Genomic DNA, 16,796 nt, shown 5'->3' with positions numbered 1-16,796 from the left:
AAGTAGACTTAAAACATTTGTCGAAAGCTTTTAGTCGGGTTGGAAGTCGACTCGTTGGGGAGTCTTTGGGTGTCTCGACTGTTTGTGGCCTGTTTGTGTCATGTCCTGTGCCCTGTTAGTTTCTCTTTGCAGTGGTGTCCTGTTTGTGGTGGTCGTGCCTTCACTACTATACCTTTTACCTTTTATCTTCCATCCATCATCTACACCGCTCATCCTGTCCAGGCTCACTGGGGACTGGCGTCTATCCCAACTGTGATTGGGCGAGAGGCAGGGTTACACGTGGACTGATCGGCAGTCAATCACAGGGCTGACACACAGAGACAGACAACATTTCACGTTCACACCTACGGGCATTTTTAGAGTCACAGATGAACCTGACGAGCATGTCTTTGGACTGTGGGAGGAACATGCTAACTCCACACAGAAGGACCCACTTCATCCGCACCGGGGTTCGAACTCGGAACCTTCTAACTGTGAGGTGACAGCGCCAACCACTGCACCACCGTGCAGCCCATCTTTTATCTTATATGTCTTATTATATCTTATCTATTTTCTGTACATGTTTCATGTTCCTATTTTTTAAGCTTGTCATACATGATTTTTTCCTGTTTTTAATCTAAAGCACGTTGAGTCTGCTCCTGTCGTACTAAACGTGCTGTATAAATAAACTCGACTTGAGGGAAGATAAACGTTCACAACTCCTCAGAAACCTTGTTCAAACACAGCTGTTTAAAATCTGTTTTTATTAAGCTCAGCGGTTACATCGGCGACCTTATACAGAGGCTGTAGTCCTCGATGCAGCAGCCCGACACTATCCACTGATCTCTGTCAATAAAGGCATAAAAAAATCAGTTTTTATTTCTAACAATAAATAACATGAAGGCCATGTTTACTGATCCTGTAGGTTTATTGATCTCATGAAGAGTGATAAGGATAACGAACATGAAGTAACAGAAGCATGACCTGTGATAATGACGCCCTCCACCGATGTTAATGCATTAAAAATGTTATGTTTGGTCACAACCTGCTGGAAGGTTACTGTTGTGTCCCTCTGCAATAAGCAAGTGGAAACAGATGCATCATTGTAAATGTAACTTTTATTGAATAAAACAGCCAAAACTTTACATTGAAATATTTGAGAATATAAGCCCTTAGCTTTGTCCCGGGAATATTTGAAGCTCAGGAGAAATACAAATACACATTTCAAGGATTTAAACATCTTAATAAGAAACACTCTGAAAACATCCCATCAAAAAAGAGCCATCACATTTCTTCTGCTTTATAGACTTGTACTTTTAAACAAGGTTATTAAACAGGTCAAACATTACATAAGATTTGACAAAGTGAAGTTTGCATTTGTAGGCAAGTCCAAAACAATATGCTAAGAGGCGATGCATAAACGTGACTAAAACATGCACATGAGGGCTAAAAACACAGCCTTTACTCCCCATCACCTTACAATGCTTACTACACCTTTAAATGTCCTCGAGTACCAAAGTCTTTAAAGAGATCTGACATGTAAATGCTACGAGTGAGGGAGGCAACACGTCCTGTTCTTACAACAAAAGTAAGTTACAGTCTACAAGTTGTAACAGCGCTGCCTGAATATTAAGATGTAAACAGGTGTTTTATGTCACCTCCCCTCCCCGCTGCAGTCCAAACCAAACTGGATCCTTCAGACTGACCTTAAACATGTAAAAAATATCCTCAGAGGATTTCACATCTGGATCTCACAGACACACTGACTGAGGACAACTTGTTACTCTAATGTAACAAACAATGGAAGTTTCACAGAAACCACCTAATGGGCACCTGAAGTCTCCGTGCAGGTTACGATAAATATCTGATTGCAAGTCAGACACTTTCACCGCACACAGAACCTCAGATGCATTACATAACAGGCCTGAACTCATGCTGAGAGAGAAAAGAAGATAATGACGTCTCTCTCCGCGACAAGCTGAGGCCTGAACAAACTCAGAACATTACTGTCGGGGTCCGAAAAGCCCTGCCGGGCCGACGTGCCACGTGGGTCAGGCAAACCTTGGCTGCATACTCTGACTCCCCTGAGAAAGAGAGAGAACAATGAGTTAGTCATCAAAGGTCAGTATCTGTGTGACTGTAAGAGTGTCTGTGCCACACGCACGAGTCTATAATCTAAGAATATGTGAGCAGCAGGTTCCTTTCATGTACGTGCAACATAACGTGTTCATTCTGGGATATCGTTTGAATCAGTGTTGAATCAATGCTCACAGAGACGTCTGAATTAAAAGGTTAAGACATGAAATTTACCAGCACTTATTTCTGCTCTTTACACAGCACTGAACAAACACTGCAGACGGTTTAATAACAGAGAAAACGTTGGAGGTTCCAGAGGAAAGGCCGGACTCTCCAGAGGACTGAATAACCTACGAGTGAAGCTTCTTTACCTCAGAGTCATCCTTACACTAGCATGGCTTATGTCAACATGCATACATTAAGCATGCTATATGAGTCAATATTATTATCAATCTCAATGTGTATTTAAGACTTACAAGAATTAAGTTATGATGTTTCAGAGGGCTCTTGTCCTGAGATTTTGTGATTTTTTAAGAAGTAAATAAATTAAATGAATATTTGGTTCGTTGAGTCCTTTGTCTGGCCAGAAGTGACGAATATGTTGACCAATCAGACAATTGCAGGGTTGGCTCACTGTGGAAGGTACACTGTAGAACTTGAGATGTAAAGCACGGCAAATAACTGACGCGCATCATGGATGCACAGTCGGTTCGTTAACGACGAACTAAATGAAAACGTCGGCGCTTAAAAACCTGCAGTTCCTCGAGCGGCCACTTGAGGCTGGCTCCTAAAGTGAGTCCGTCCCCATTGAGCCCCATGTTAAACTTTACAGCACAAAGAAACACGTTTCCAGACTGGTACAAAAACTGTTCTGTCTCTACAGCTCATCTCTCTTGACAACTGTACAGGTTGTATAACTCGCCTGTTTGAATCTAATCAAGATTTAAAGTCAGAGAGTGGTCTCTTTGGTTGACAGGTGGGAGCTGCTAGCTGTCCGCTAGGCGTCACCTCATCTAACTGAGTCACTGATTTAACCTCTGGGCTGGTTCGTGTTCGTTGGTGCCTTTTTGGAATCTTGTTATACAAAAAGTCGGTCATATAATCTGACTCACTGCCGATTATTGTCGACAGACAATCAAAGAAGTCGGTGCTCTAATTTTTCACTGATTACATGTTCGCGCTAATTATCAATTAGTTTTCTGCACTCCCTGTTCCTGGCTTTTTTGCCTGTTACGTGTTTGACCTCGGTCAGCAACCAAAATCAAGTCTCGTTACGTTACGTAGAAAACCGGTTGTTAACTAGGTCACTTGCGAGCTAATGAATTAAATCGCTGATGCCTGAAACAAACTTGTGAATTCTTCCAACCGTGTCTAAACTTGTCCCGACAACAGCAGCATTTTCTTCACTACAGTTAATTTGAGTGACATCTACTGGAACGGCAAATAACTGACGCGCATCACACTGCAACTGTTTCCTGCTTCGTACAAAACAACCTTTCATTTTCCCTCTGATCTACAACAACAGTCTGTCTGATTTCACATTACTGCAGCGCATCGAGAGAGCACACAACTTATTGCTGTGCGTGTCGAGTCTGCGTGTCACCTGCCTGAAATATGTGAGCGACGCTGCTGCTGTTACGGGAAAATGTCACCTGGATGCCTGAGGCCATATTCAGTTGTGCAAGGTGAGAGCACTCCAGTAACCAGCGGCACCTTGTCCCCCTGCTGGTTACCACAGCGGGCGCATGAACGGACGGTTATGAAGAGGAGACCTGCTGCTGAATGTCTCCTTTTTGCACAACACATATTCTATCCATCTGTTCATCTTGCCTGCGTATAGATGAATCTGTTTGTTTGTGTTCTACAGGCCCCATTCACCACTTTTGATGAAGGGAACAGAACTAACCGTCCTCGTGTGTAACGAACTTCACTGCAGTGTTGTGGGCGGCTTTGTGGAAACGCAGCTGAAGTGTTGCACTGTCCGACCCTTGAGGCATGCTGCTACGCATAAGTACATCTAAAAATACACCAGTCAAATCAAAGGCAAAGTTAAGTGACACGCTGAGTCCACTCATCTTCATTTTGCTCACCTGACGGCACAATTGCTCTGCATGACACTTCAAGTGCATGCCAGCATACCTTACAACAGCATTCTCTGTTACACAAGGAGCCCAAAGGAACAAGGAGGCATCAGCCCTACAGGTTTGTCTGTACACACCACGAACATTTTTGTTTACCAAGTTCACAGCTGACACTGACTCATTGTTTGTTCAGGATCTTTAGGATGTGTGACAAAGCCAACAAGACGAAAGGCAAACAAGGGACTTGACGTCTTAAACAGGGTTTGAATGTCACCTGCCAGCAAAAACCTGCCGCTTAAAATTCCTCATAATTCTTCCAGGACTTCAACGATTCATTCAGCCAAACACTTTGATAATCACTCAATTGTTTCTTTGATTTTTTAAGTAAAATGCCAGAAAATTTCAGCTTTTTAAACCTTTTTTTTTGTTCCTTTCTTTGTCGCCTATGTTAGTAAATAAAAGGCTTCGGGTTTTAAAATGTGTTTGACAAAAGAAAAATCTTGAAGACCTCACTTTGTTTCTTACAGCGGTCCACGGTTTTTGACATTTTATTGGCTAAAGATTAATCGTAAAAAATACTTGAATTGATGCTTAAAAATAATTGTTAGTTGCTTCCCTAGTTTCCTTCATATGTAGCTCTAATGCTAAACTACACTAAAAGCCAATAATCTGAGATAAGTGGTGTTCAGTCACTCCGCAGTAATCACTGATGACATGTCTGATGGGATGTTTTTTATGTGGGGAAATGAAAGACAGTGTCGTACCATGGTGTGGAGGTAGCTGCCCATCTGCAGCAGACACTCCAGCGTCTCCATCATCTGCTCCTGGTGCAGCGTGTGCAGTCTGGTGTAGTTGGGAGATTCACTGGTTTCCAGCTCGCGCACTGTGGCTTTCAGAGCCAGCGAGGCACACTGGAGGACGCTCATCCCTGAAAGCACACACACATTTAGATGATCGATTGTAAAGCCGCTTCCTGCTGCTTATTCTGCTCCAGTTAATTCTCTTACTACTTTTATATATTTTATTATAGCTATTGCATTAATTTTGTATGTAACTTATCCATTAATTTAAGGCTCTTTTTTCTATTGAAATGTTTTTATTGTGTTATTTATTTGTATTTAACTCAGCTGTTTAGATATTTTATGTATTTAGGACAGAAGTAGAATAAAAACAGTTCACGCCACAGTACTCACCAGAGTTATCAGTGCCTTCAACGTCCACATACAAGCCATCCATCATTGTGTGTTTGAGCACCTTTGGGAGACAAAACATGCATGCTGGTTAAAAAGTTCTGAAACTCGCTGTGTGTATGCAACAGGATTACACGCACCAACATCTTTAATCTGCTTTCAGAACAACGCAATCAATGACCAAATGAAAACGTCTGCAATAAAAACCTGCAGTTCCTCGAGCGGCCACTTGAGGCTGGCTCCTAAAGTGAGTCCGTCCCCATTGAGCCCCATGTTTTTGTTGTCTCTACAGCTCATCTCTCTTGACAACTGTACAGGTGATTTTTTTTGTATAACTCACCTGTTTGAATCTTATCAAGATTTAAAGTCAGAGAGTGGTCTCTTTGATTGACAGGTGGGAGCCGCTAGGCGTCACCTCAGCTAATTGAGTCACTGATTTAACCTCTGGGCTGGTTCATGTTTGTTGGTGCCTTTTTGGAAACTTGTTATATAAAAGTCGGTCAAATGATCTGACTCACTGCCGATTATTGTCGACAGACAATCAAAGAAGTCGGTGCTCTAATTTTTCACTGATTACATGTTCGCGCTAATTATCCAGTTTTCTGCACTCCCTGTTCCTGGCTTTTTTGCCTGTTACGTGTTTGGCCTCGGTCAGCAACCAAAAATAAAGTCTTGTTACGTTACGTAGAAAACCGGTTGTTAACTAGGTCACTTGCGGGCTAATGAATTAGCCACAGTCATAAACTATAAATCGCTGATGCCTGAAACAAACTCGTGAATTCTTCCAACCGTGTCTAAACTTGTCCCGACAACAGCAGCATCTATTGGAACGCCGTGTACTGTGTTACGTGAACATCTTGTGTGGTTGCACAAGTTTTAATTGCGTTACACCCGCTTCATTTGTCCTGTAGAAGAATTCTTTTGCGATGCGCACATACCTGCTGGCGTCAGATGGCTACAGGAAGACTCAAAGATTGTCTATTAAATGCCAAATTTGATCACAAGACTCACAGACGCTAAAATGTAGGTCACGTTGAAAACAGGAATGTTTCGCAATTTGTTTAAAGACGACCAAAACAATTAATTAGTTTAACTGTGCGATAGAGAAGGATCCACAGGGGCAAACGTTGGTAAGTTTGCTTATCGTGACGTCATTTCTTGGATTATCTTTAGATTCTTAACTTCTACCCCTCTTCTTCCCCTCTACTGTAAACATGGGTAAAGGTTCTGCATGCTACAAAGTTCAGAGGCAGATGGGGTGAAAAATCTTGGCACCACAATTTAAGTGCGCTGCTTGATTGCCCTTTAATGCCCCCGTACTGTGCTTCTACTCCACTGTGACACATGGAGAGTCACCCAAACACAGATACAGGAAGACCCCCCGCTGAGCCCTCACTGGAGCGCCGTGTCTGCGTGTGTTTTGACCTCAGTTGGTTTTTTTCCACAAACTACAGAAAAACATTTCAGACTCGTCAAACATCTGCTGCGTGTACTCGAGCTATGCAATAAAAGAGTTTGGAGAAAACGTTCTCTTTGAAGCGTAATGACAGGTTTAACCAAGACGCTATTAAGCTAACCTGTGAGAACCTGAAGAAATTGCTCTGTTTGTGCACAACGATCTTAATAAACCGGAGGAGCACAGCCCTTTACCGAAAAGTACATAATGTGCCAAAGTGATCCTCCTCGCCCGCTGGATGAGTCACGCAGAGACGACAAGAACAGACAGAATCATAAATCCAGGTCAGTCAACACATGACGCCGGTGAAATACTTCACATTCAGAGCACATGGAACAACCGCACAATGACACTGGATGACACTCGGTGTGTTTACGGAACCGGTTTGTTTTCTGTCAGAGCGTCTCATCGGAGCAGTTTGAAGATTTCATTAGTAACGCCCACAGAGATACAACCTGCTGACATGAGAACTAATACGCATGGACCTGAATAACCTGTTGGATCAGAGAAAACTACATCTGCAGCAGCTGATAACTTGTGACAAATAGAGTCGTGTTTCTGATATTTGAGCTGCAGAAAGACACGTATGTAACCAGGCAATAAAAGGAACAGTAAACAGGCTGTCAAACACACACACACAGATTTCCCTCATGTGTTTTAGCTGTATTTTTATGTGCCTATATTTGTTTTGAAAAAAGAAGTAATTCTGGGGAGGCTCTGCTGGACAAACTAGGTAATGACAGCATTAGTTGATCACCAGGAGCAGAAGTTTTCCTCTCGGCTCGTTTGGACAAACTTATTTCATTTTATAGTGATAAAGCTGTGACAGGCCTGTATCTGAAATATTGTGTTATTCGCTCATGTTTGGTCCACATCAGAGGTGTCTGACATACAGGTAGTGACGAAGAACAGGAACCACGTTCCAAACACATTTTAAGGCTCTCACCTCCAGGACTCTGACGTAGCCTTTCTCAGCGCTGAGGTGGAGGCACGACTTTCCTGAGCTGTTCCTCTCGTTGACGTTGGCCCCCAAGTTGATCAGATCGGCGACCATCAGGTGGTGGTTGTGCTTCGCTGCATGGAGGAGGGGGGTCTGGGAAACAGAGGCACAGTAACATGGAGGTTTGGCATGAAATAGTAAAAAGTTGAGTGTCTCTTTAAGGATCCAGATACATTTTTGTTTTGGCCTTTTATTCCTTTGTTGAGAGCAGACAGTGTTGGAAAAAGGGGAAGGGCGAGTGTAGGATGACACGCGGCAAAGAGCCGAGGGTGGGAGTCTAACCTGGGGGCGAAACCAGCGGCCAGCTGACCATTTTTAAGACTATAAATTGACATCTGCCTGCTCATCTCCACAGCAATGCTGCATGTTACGATCAGCATAGCATGCACGAGAATAACATGCAGAAAGACTGAGCATTAAAGTCCTCCATGTCCAGTCATTTTAACAGTCTTTGTAAACCTGTTTAATTCCAGAAATACAGAAAATGATCAGATTTGTATCTAAAAACTAGAAATGTATATCTTTACCATTCCCTCAGCGTCTTTGAGGTCCAGGCTGTTGAGTGCAGCCATCCTTTTGGCGATGGCATATCCCAGCGCCCTCTTCCCGACACACGCCACTTTATGCAGAGCTCTGGAGGGACAAGCACAGGGCGATGTATTCAGACAAGGTATGAAGGTATGAAGGTCTGAGCATCTGTTTTTTTTATGTGCAGTTAGAAAAAGTCTATCATAGACTGAGCATAGAAAGTGGGACTATTGTAAGACGCCTGCAGGCTTGTCCCAGCAAGAAAAGAACAGGTGTAACTCACACCGTAAACAAGATCTCTGTTCTATTCAGGAGCTGTGGTGACAGCCAGGCTGAGCTATACAGACGCCCAGAAACCGAAACTGCAGCTAAACCAGATCCAAGTCATAAATCATATCGTTCCCACAATTCCAACAAAACATAACGAAGGGAAACACGTGACGGAACTGTCCGCAGTCGTGTTGCATTGTGGGTCATGTAGGTCTTGACAAGGAAGGAAAATGTGTAGACTGAAATCATCATCATCATTTCCTGCACCAGACTTACGTCCTGCCCTGGTCGTCGCTGGCCAGCAGCACAGAGTCGGCGATGTGCCTCAGCTGGCTCTCCTCTTTCTGCAGCTGTGTGAAGAAGAAAGCGGAGCTGTTCAGGTTCCAGTCATGGTTCTGCGCATCGCACCACTCCTCCCCTCGTCCACCGTCTCGTCCCACATGTCCGATGCTGGAGGGCTGGAGGCCGGCGTGCATGAAGGCAGGAGGGGACAGCGCCTGCTGGTACTCTGCCGAGAGCGGGGAGTAGCTTATGTAGGACTGAGGGCTCGGGATCATTTCATCAGACTCGTCGCTGTTGTACCCCGCACCTGAGTGAGAAGATAAAGCATGAGAGGAGCAGTTACACTCGCTGTGAACATATTTATCAAGGTTATATTTACTGTTTTCAGATAGTTTCACTTGAGTATATAACATTTTTCTTTGTCTTTTTTATACAACTATGCATACTTATATAAATGTGGGTGTGATGAGCATGCATTACCAGTTGGAGACCACTCAGGAGACGCTGAGGAGTAGGAGGAGGACAGCGACTGGGAAGGGGAGCGGTAGGTGTTGCCGGTCCTGAGATCCTCCTCCAGCACCTCCACAATAATTGCCAGCTCCTCCAGGCTTTTCGTGGGGCGTTTTCTCTGAAAGCCAAAGAGAGCCGAGGTATGCAGAGTCATTTAAAAGCTTGTCAGAACTGACGTGTAATTTACAGAGTTCCATAAAGCTGCGTTTTACGCTGAGCTTGTGAAACCTTCTGGGAGGACCTGGGGTCTGTTTTGTAAAAACTCACCTTGGCAGTTCGCCGTCCTGTGCGAGTTTTGACTCGTTTCTTTTCTCCTGTAATAGAAAGAAATCAAGTTTAAGTTTGAGGGAAGTTTCCAGCACGTTGGCTCTAAATGTAGAAGCAGGCATGCTGCGTGCTGGTGTGCTGCAGGTTTCTGTTCCTTCATGGTGGCTCTGAAGCCAACAGACATATCTACCGTACCAAGACTAAGCGAGATAAACAGATTTGGCTGATCTAGGGAGCTCCAACTATTTACTTTCTTTTTCCACTTCAGCGCCACACTAAACTACTATACTGGTCTCAGGTTACTTTCTCTTAGTGCTGGTTGTCAGACGAACATTTCACATTTCCAGTCAGCTTCTTTAAGTCACCTTACAGTCATTTTCTAACGATATCATTTAATGAAGGATTTTAGTCCGCTCGTAAGCCTGACGTAGCATGTGGGCGCTTAACAGGGCGTGAAACCCTGCAGAAGAGCGTCAGAGAAACACAGATTCAACTGTTTCATTTACTTTTAATTGCCAGGTCCGTGTGTGTTCAGGATAAGAGAAGACCTCTCAGGACAACTCAGGTAAAAAAAACAGAACTTGGGAACAATGAACAGTGAAGAAATCCAAACCGGCAAGATGAGCACCTACAAACAAGCTAGCAGCAGCTCAGCTTGCAGCCCCTCCTTGCGCCCTGCGTCTGCCAAAGAAGAGCGACGGAGAACGCTGATTTTTACCGGTGTACCTGTGTACCTGTCCCCACTTTAAGCACCGATTCTGCTTGTTCAGTAGAGGAGACCTAAAAACATTTTGAACAATGAGGAGTCATTGTGAGGCTTGCGTTCTTTAAGTTCACAGCCTGCCATGTTGTTGCTCCTGCATTGCTCTTTGCATTATCAGTGACGCAGCCAAAAAAGTAAAGATAAGGTAATCGACGAGCAAAATGTCTCCCGAATGTTTGACTTCTGCGAGGCAGCTCTACCCAACGTAAAGCTCCCAAACTGTAGGAACAGAAACCGACATCACAAACGCTCATGAATCTGGGTTTACTGACCTTTGACTGTTTTGCCGTGCATCTCCTGCGTTGACACGTTTGTGTGATGTGAAAAGAAAACAACAGTTGCGTCAGTGTGACGTTCTTTATGCTTCAGGTTCATCAGACAAAAAGGTACGACACATAGAATAAGATTTGTGTCTAACAGCAGGTTTTCATTTTGAACGATGGAAAGTGTTGTCATGTTCTGTAATTGTTGTTTGGGATTATAAAACAAGACTGACAGGATGAAATAAGGACCTTGTTGCTGACAAAATCATTTCTTTTTTTTACTTAGACAAAAAACAAAACAGGAAACTAAAGAATAAAAATGCCACATAAGCTGAAACATCTAAATGCATTCATCAGGGATTGTTTTGAAAGAAATCCTCTTTACTTCTGTCTACATTTGGACATCTTGATGAATATCTTGGCAAATATTATTTTGTGCGACTGACCCAAGTCTTACAGCCAAAAAATGTAAAAGATAAAATAAAGCAAGTTACCTGAAAGTCTTGGGGATCCCTGCCTTGGGCTAGCCGGATGTTTCTCAGAAGATCCCGTACTGGCATTTTGACACGGACGCCGAGGTAGACCTTCTCACTATCATACATGGAACATCTTGCATCTGGTGAAGGAACAACGGGCAAATATTAATGGCAGTAGTCAATGACACATCACGATGAAGCAGTCCTTTTATCTGAAACACAACTTCTTGTGCCTGCATGTCATTACACATTTGAGTTGTAAACATATTAGATTAATTGAACACAAAGTGGCTTTCAAGGTTAATCCTGTATTGTTAAACTTAAGCCCCACATTCATAAATGTAAGGGTCTGAATGCAAACAGTTTAGGAAGTGTTCCAGAAGGTTCCTTTAGCCAGCAGTGATGAGAGAGGCTGTAATGGTTGCAGCTTAATCCCTGTGGGAAAATGTGAAAGTATGTCCACTGAAAGTGTTTGTTTTCCCTCTGACAGGCTCGGATTGTTGTTCAAACTGTCTGTCAGCATTAGAGACAGGATCCCTACAGAGATGGAGCTTTATGTAAAAGAGTTGGATGCTCTCTTGAACCAGAAACAGCTGTTACATCGCGCTCTTCAAAGCCACCAGACACCGTTCAAGCGTTCAATATTATCAACTTGGATAGTCATGCTACTAACACTAAAAATAGTTTTACAAGGAGTTTTAAGAACAGGCCAAAACAAACTAACACAAACAACGAACCGGAACAAGTTGTCCTACCTTTTGTACCACCGCCCACATCCTGGTCAGTTGAACCGGGAACAGGTGAGTGCGTCTCGGCGAAGCCCGCCGCGGTGTCCCCAGGCAGAGGAGAGAGCCCAGCAGCCCCGAGGTCTGTCGTTTCATCGCCTCTTACTTTCGCGTCCTTTCGTTTGAAACGTCCTCTCATTTTATCCGCGTAACCTTACTGTGAAAGAAAATGTTTAAGTAAGAAAACAGGAGTTCAGTTCTCCTTCAATAAGAGTGAAACATGAAATAATACCGACCCAATTCCTGTAACTGGGTGTAAGTTGTCTTTGGCTGTGCTCCTTCGGTGCTCAGCGAATCACCACATCTGTCTGTTTGTCCAGGTAACACTGACAGCTCGGCTGTGCATTATATTTGAGTAATGTGACACTGAGGACGATGATGACGAACACGCCTTCTGCTGGAGGGGATGTTCAGGTGACGCCCACGCTGCAGAATAACACTGAACACAGTGTGCAGAAGCGTGTTTAGTTTCTCATAATTCATTGTGATTGTATTTATTATGTCCAGAAACAAGCCTAAATCTACAGCCTGCAAAAATGTAAAGAGAAACATGACTTAAACACAGTTCCCCTTACCTTGACAGAGAGATGCATGCTGGGTAATCCGGACACCAATTATTTCTTAAGTCAATATTTCTGCTGCTAAACCAACACCATTTAAACACTGTGATAAATATGTGGAAATATTGGCCTATTATTTGTAGTTAAAGTTACTTTATAGATTATAATGATCCTTTTATAATGTTTATATCATTATTATAGTTTAACATACCCTGACATCAAATTACATTCACCTCAGCTGGCTGCTACATTAAAATCTTGTTTATATATGAAGAAAAAAATATTCTACGATAATATAACATATATAACACTGATGAGGGTCTGCTTCCAGCTATGATACTTTAAGTACCCTTTTCTGTTAAAACTTTATTGAAGTGTATAATAAAATACTTTCTAGCTACTATAACTTAATGAAAATGATCTGCATACCCCCGTTAGGTTTCTATGTAACCAGTGCAAGCATTCGCTGTTAACGATATGTTCACATAGCTGGCCGACAACATGAGGGGAAAGCTGGAGTTGCTTAAACAGAAACCAGACATGTCTGACGTCTGCTGCTGATGAAGTCAGCCAAAGATGAGGCATGCTTTTCTTAGAGGATGAAAAACCCCAAATACAGATCGTTTCTCTTGTTTTATGTCAAATGATTCGAGACATCGTTGACCTAAATGATTATGGAAGCTTTTTTTCTGTGCGTATTTGTTTGTCAGCAGGCATACAGAACAGATACCTGGCCTGGTTTTCAAACTTGGTGGACTGGTTGTAGCGTGTGCCAAGGAAGAACCAATTAAACCATCAGCCGGATCCAGATCCGACTCACAAACAGAATAAAATAATATAGACTAAATTATAACACCGGTGTCTGAGCTGACCCAGCTGTCAGACAACAAATAAAGCCTCACTTGTGAACTGTTCTGACTAACAAGCTGCCATGTTCGTGATGTTATTTCAGTCAGAGCATTTGTAGATGTGTGTTTTCTGCTATGTAGAAAGCACAGCACAAACTGATGCTTCAGCTCAGCACAGCCATATTTTGACACATGTCTAATAGTTTTGGAAATATTCCAGCTGCAAGTGCTGATTTTCTTATCGTAGAAGACCAGACTATTGATCTTACTCGGGGTCCAGCTCGGGGTCTAATCCAATAGGCAAACCATCTCTAGCTGGGTTCACATGGAGCCTAATATTCCGATTAAGATCAGTTTAAAAGCCCAAACCAAATAAAAATGCTCCATATAAACACCTCAGTGAGAATAAAAAGGTTTCAATCGGTTCATAAACCGATCAAAGGAAACATTGTACCACATCAACGATTTGACCCGATTACGTCCAGACTGCGTTCTTCTGCGCGGTCCTGTCTTGACGTAAATGCGTGGTGATGTACAGCATCCAAGTTAAACTGGACAACCTCGGAGAGCATATTTCTGATTCAAACATTAAGAGACCTTAATAGTATTGGACGGCTAGATACAGCTGATACGTTGATGCCTGACGTTGACGGCTACGCTGACGTAGGTGTCGACCTGTTGCTTGCTTAACAGCAACACAACAACGGCAACTACTGGCTGAACAGACGATAGATCTCCGTCTTCAGCTGATATAGAACGCGCCTGACCGAATGCAGAATACGCGCATGTCACACAGTTGTGCTGGTTAAATGACACATTTAATAATGGATCACACCCAGTGGAAACAGTTGGAATGATTTCAGTCACAATGACCAAAATGTGTGCATGCAAACCCAGCTTTACTTATTGAGACATTTCACTCAAAACCACAAATGTCAATGTGCTGGTGGCGCTGTAGGATTCATCTCCTGGTGACCATGACAACCTTTTCCAAACATAGACTGATAAGAGGAATCCTTTCCTTCCATGTTCCTTTTTCATGCATAAAATTGGCAACAGGAAAAATTGCATTTCCTACATGAGGATTTGGTAGCACAAAGTTTTGATGAGCTAGCATAGAGCGGGCTGGTTCTGGGACGCCAGAGCTAACTGTTGAGCCTCCCCGAGGTGTCATGGGCCTAACTTGACGAAACACCGGTGAAGGGAGGTGCCCACCTGATAACCCTGTGATGTACTGCTCTCGCTGCTCATCTAACTACAAGCTTGAGTTGTGGTGGTCATTAGGAGCCATGTGGTAGGTAGTATCAACGTTGTCAACACCTGGAGCTCGCATGCCGGAGCCTGGGTCTGTTGAAGTTGGCAATGCTGTTTGGGTTGCGGTGACCACTAAGGGTCATGTGATTGGAATGAGGGCAGAAGAGCAGGGGTTTCTTCACTGAGCACTTATCATTAGGGCACAAGTATCTTGTGTTTAATTCAAATTCCACTTTAGCTTCGGTATCATTAAAAGCCACACCTGAACCCTAGATCTGTTTCGCTTTTTGGAACACAGATGCGTCTCATAAACGTAGGCGGGGTCGGTACCACACGGGAAAAGCAGCATCAAAAATGTGAGCAGTGTCACATCATATCTTACGAGACTCAGAAAACAAAGGAAAGCAGATTCATGTTTATACATTTGTCCACGTAATGGAGTTCTGCTCAGACATTTTTGCAGTTGAATTAAAATAATCTTCATTACAGTCAACGGGATCTTCAAAAATAGAAGGTTTGTGTAGTGAGTTGTCGTGTTAGGAATCCGTCCAGTCAACGGATCCACACGGTCCACTAAAGTCCTGGGCCGGAGTGGAGTGCTTCTTTATGGTACCATCCACAACTTTTGCCCATGGAATCATGAAAATAACCATTAATAATAATAATAATAATAGTACATTTTATTTATATAGCTCTTTTAATGATACTCAAAGGCACTCAAGGGCAAACTTTACATTTTTAATACAAGTAAAGAAACTGTAACACTTTCTTTGAAGTGGTGTGCATGAGACTGACCTGACACCTTGACATTGTGTGAGATCAATTTTGAGATCAACTTTGCATTAAAAATGACATAATTAATTCAATGACACTTAATGACAGTCATGCACATTTATAAAGACTCATTCATGGTTATGAAGGTGTCATGTCAGTCTCATGCACACCCCTTCAAAGAAAGTGTAAGCAAAGAAACACAATAAGAGGAAACCAAACAATTTAAAAAATCAGCATCAGAGGTTAAAGAGTTCTAAAAAGGTCTTGATCAGTGTTTTGAAGGAGGTCAGCTTGGTGCAGTCTCGGATGTGTTGGGGTAGAGAGTTCCAGAGGGAGCGGGCAGCTCTGTCGCCCCAGGTTCGGTGCCTGGTTCTGAGTGGTGGAGAGAGGAGGTTTGCATCAGAGGAGCGGAGGCTGCCGGAGGGAGTATGGTGGCGGAGCATGTCTGTGAGGTACGAAGGGGCCTGGTTATGGAGGACTCTGTGGGTGAGAAGAAGGACTTGTTGTGGAAGAACCAGTGGAGGTTCTGGAGGACAGTCGTGATGTGTTCACGGGAGCGGGAGTGAGTGAGGAGGCGGGCAGAGGAGTTCTGGATGGGTTTATTGAGGACTTTGGAGGATGAACCATAACAAACTGAACTGGTCTGCTTGGTAGAAACGCTGCTTTTAAGTCTGACTGCTTTCATCTAGCTGGGAACTTTTTCAGTTATGATTTCACAAAGAACTTAGCCACCAGTCAACTAATTAGCTACAAATAGAGCAGATACCATGAGCATTAGTTTTCAGTTTTCAGTCAGATTCTGACTTAGGCCATCTGTAAGGTTGTTGACAGACATAGACGTGTTGGAAAATGACTCAAGTTTATCGGGCAAATGATCAGCTAGAAGGGACTTAACATGGTTGTTAATAAAACGAAAAAAATGAGTGTTAGATTCAGAGCGAATAGTCTGTGCATGCGTGAGAAGGTTAAAAAAGACACAAGAGTGATCCGAGACCGGGACCTGAAGAATAGAAGGGAGGCCAGCAGTAATATCCTTTGTACAGACTAGATCCAGATATAAGTATTACCGAGATTATGAGTGGGGCCAGTGACATGTTGGATGAAGTTGAGACTAAAAAGAAGATCCAGAAATTCGGTTGCTTTGGAATCCAAAACATCATTAATGTGAAAATTCAGGTCACCGAGCAGAACTATTTTGTCATATTTAATCAAAGCGGTAGATAAAAATTCAGAGAACTCTGTTAAAAAAATGGGATTAAACCTGGGTGGTCTATAAATGAGTAATGCTAGGATATGTTGGCGGTTTCCAATAAGCATGGCCAGGTACTCAAAAGATGTGAACTCACCGAGTGAACATACTGTACAGGGAAGTTGATTAGAGAAGATAACCGCAATTCCCCCACCCGTTTTGTCTTTCCTAGCGGAGAATAAGAA

General features: G+C 43.1%; 1 protein-coding gene across 1 annotated transcript; it reads right to left on the bottom strand.

Annotated features, from left to right (window-relative positions):
• Window positions 1–1,077: 1,077 nt before the first annotated feature.
• LOC138604557 (uncharacterized) lies at window positions 1,078–12,251 on the bottom strand. The gene is made up of 12 exons (XM_069676490.1): window positions 12,163–12,251; window positions 11,897–12,083; window positions 11,160–11,281; window positions 10,675–10,699; window positions 9,640–9,686; window positions 9,343–9,490; window positions 8,857–9,169; window positions 8,310–8,415; window positions 7,729–7,875; window positions 5,330–5,390; window positions 4,901–5,064; window positions 1,078–2,063 (listed from the first exon to the last, which is right to left on the bottom strand). The coding sequence occupies exons 2-12, from the start codon at window positions 12,063–12,065 to the stop codon at window positions 2,031–2,033; spliced, it is 1,335 nt and encodes a 444-aa protein (XP_069532591.1). The 5' UTR covers window positions 12,066–12,083; window positions 12,163–12,251; the 3' UTR covers window positions 1,078–2,030.
• Window positions 12,252–16,796: the final 4,545 nt, after the last annotated feature.

The sequence above is a fragment of the Semicossyphus pulcher genome, unplaced genomic scaffold (genome assembly GCF_022749685.1).
Source record: "Semicossyphus pulcher isolate SPU_LCO1_2020_fin unplaced genomic scaffold, fSemPul1.0.p SCAF_26, whole genome shotgun sequence".
Taxonomy (NCBI): Eukaryota; Metazoa; Chordata; class Actinopteri; order Labriformes; family Labridae; genus Semicossyphus; species Semicossyphus pulcher.
This window is presented reverse-complemented; position numbering and strand designations above follow the sequence as displayed.

Coding starts and splice junctions, on each gene's coding strand:
- LOC138604557 (XM_069676490.1), bottom strand. CDS start 12,065: ATGAGAGGACGTTTCAAACGAAAGGACGCGAAAGTAAGAGGCGATGAA. Junction 9,687..10,674: donor GCACGGCAAAACAGTCAAAG/GTCAGTAAACCC, acceptor TTTCTATTACAG/GAGAAAAGAAACGAGTCAAA. Junction 2,064..4,900: donor GCAGCTACCTCCACACCATG/GTACGACACTGT, acceptor TCTCTTTCTCAG/GGGAGTCAGAGTATGCAGCC.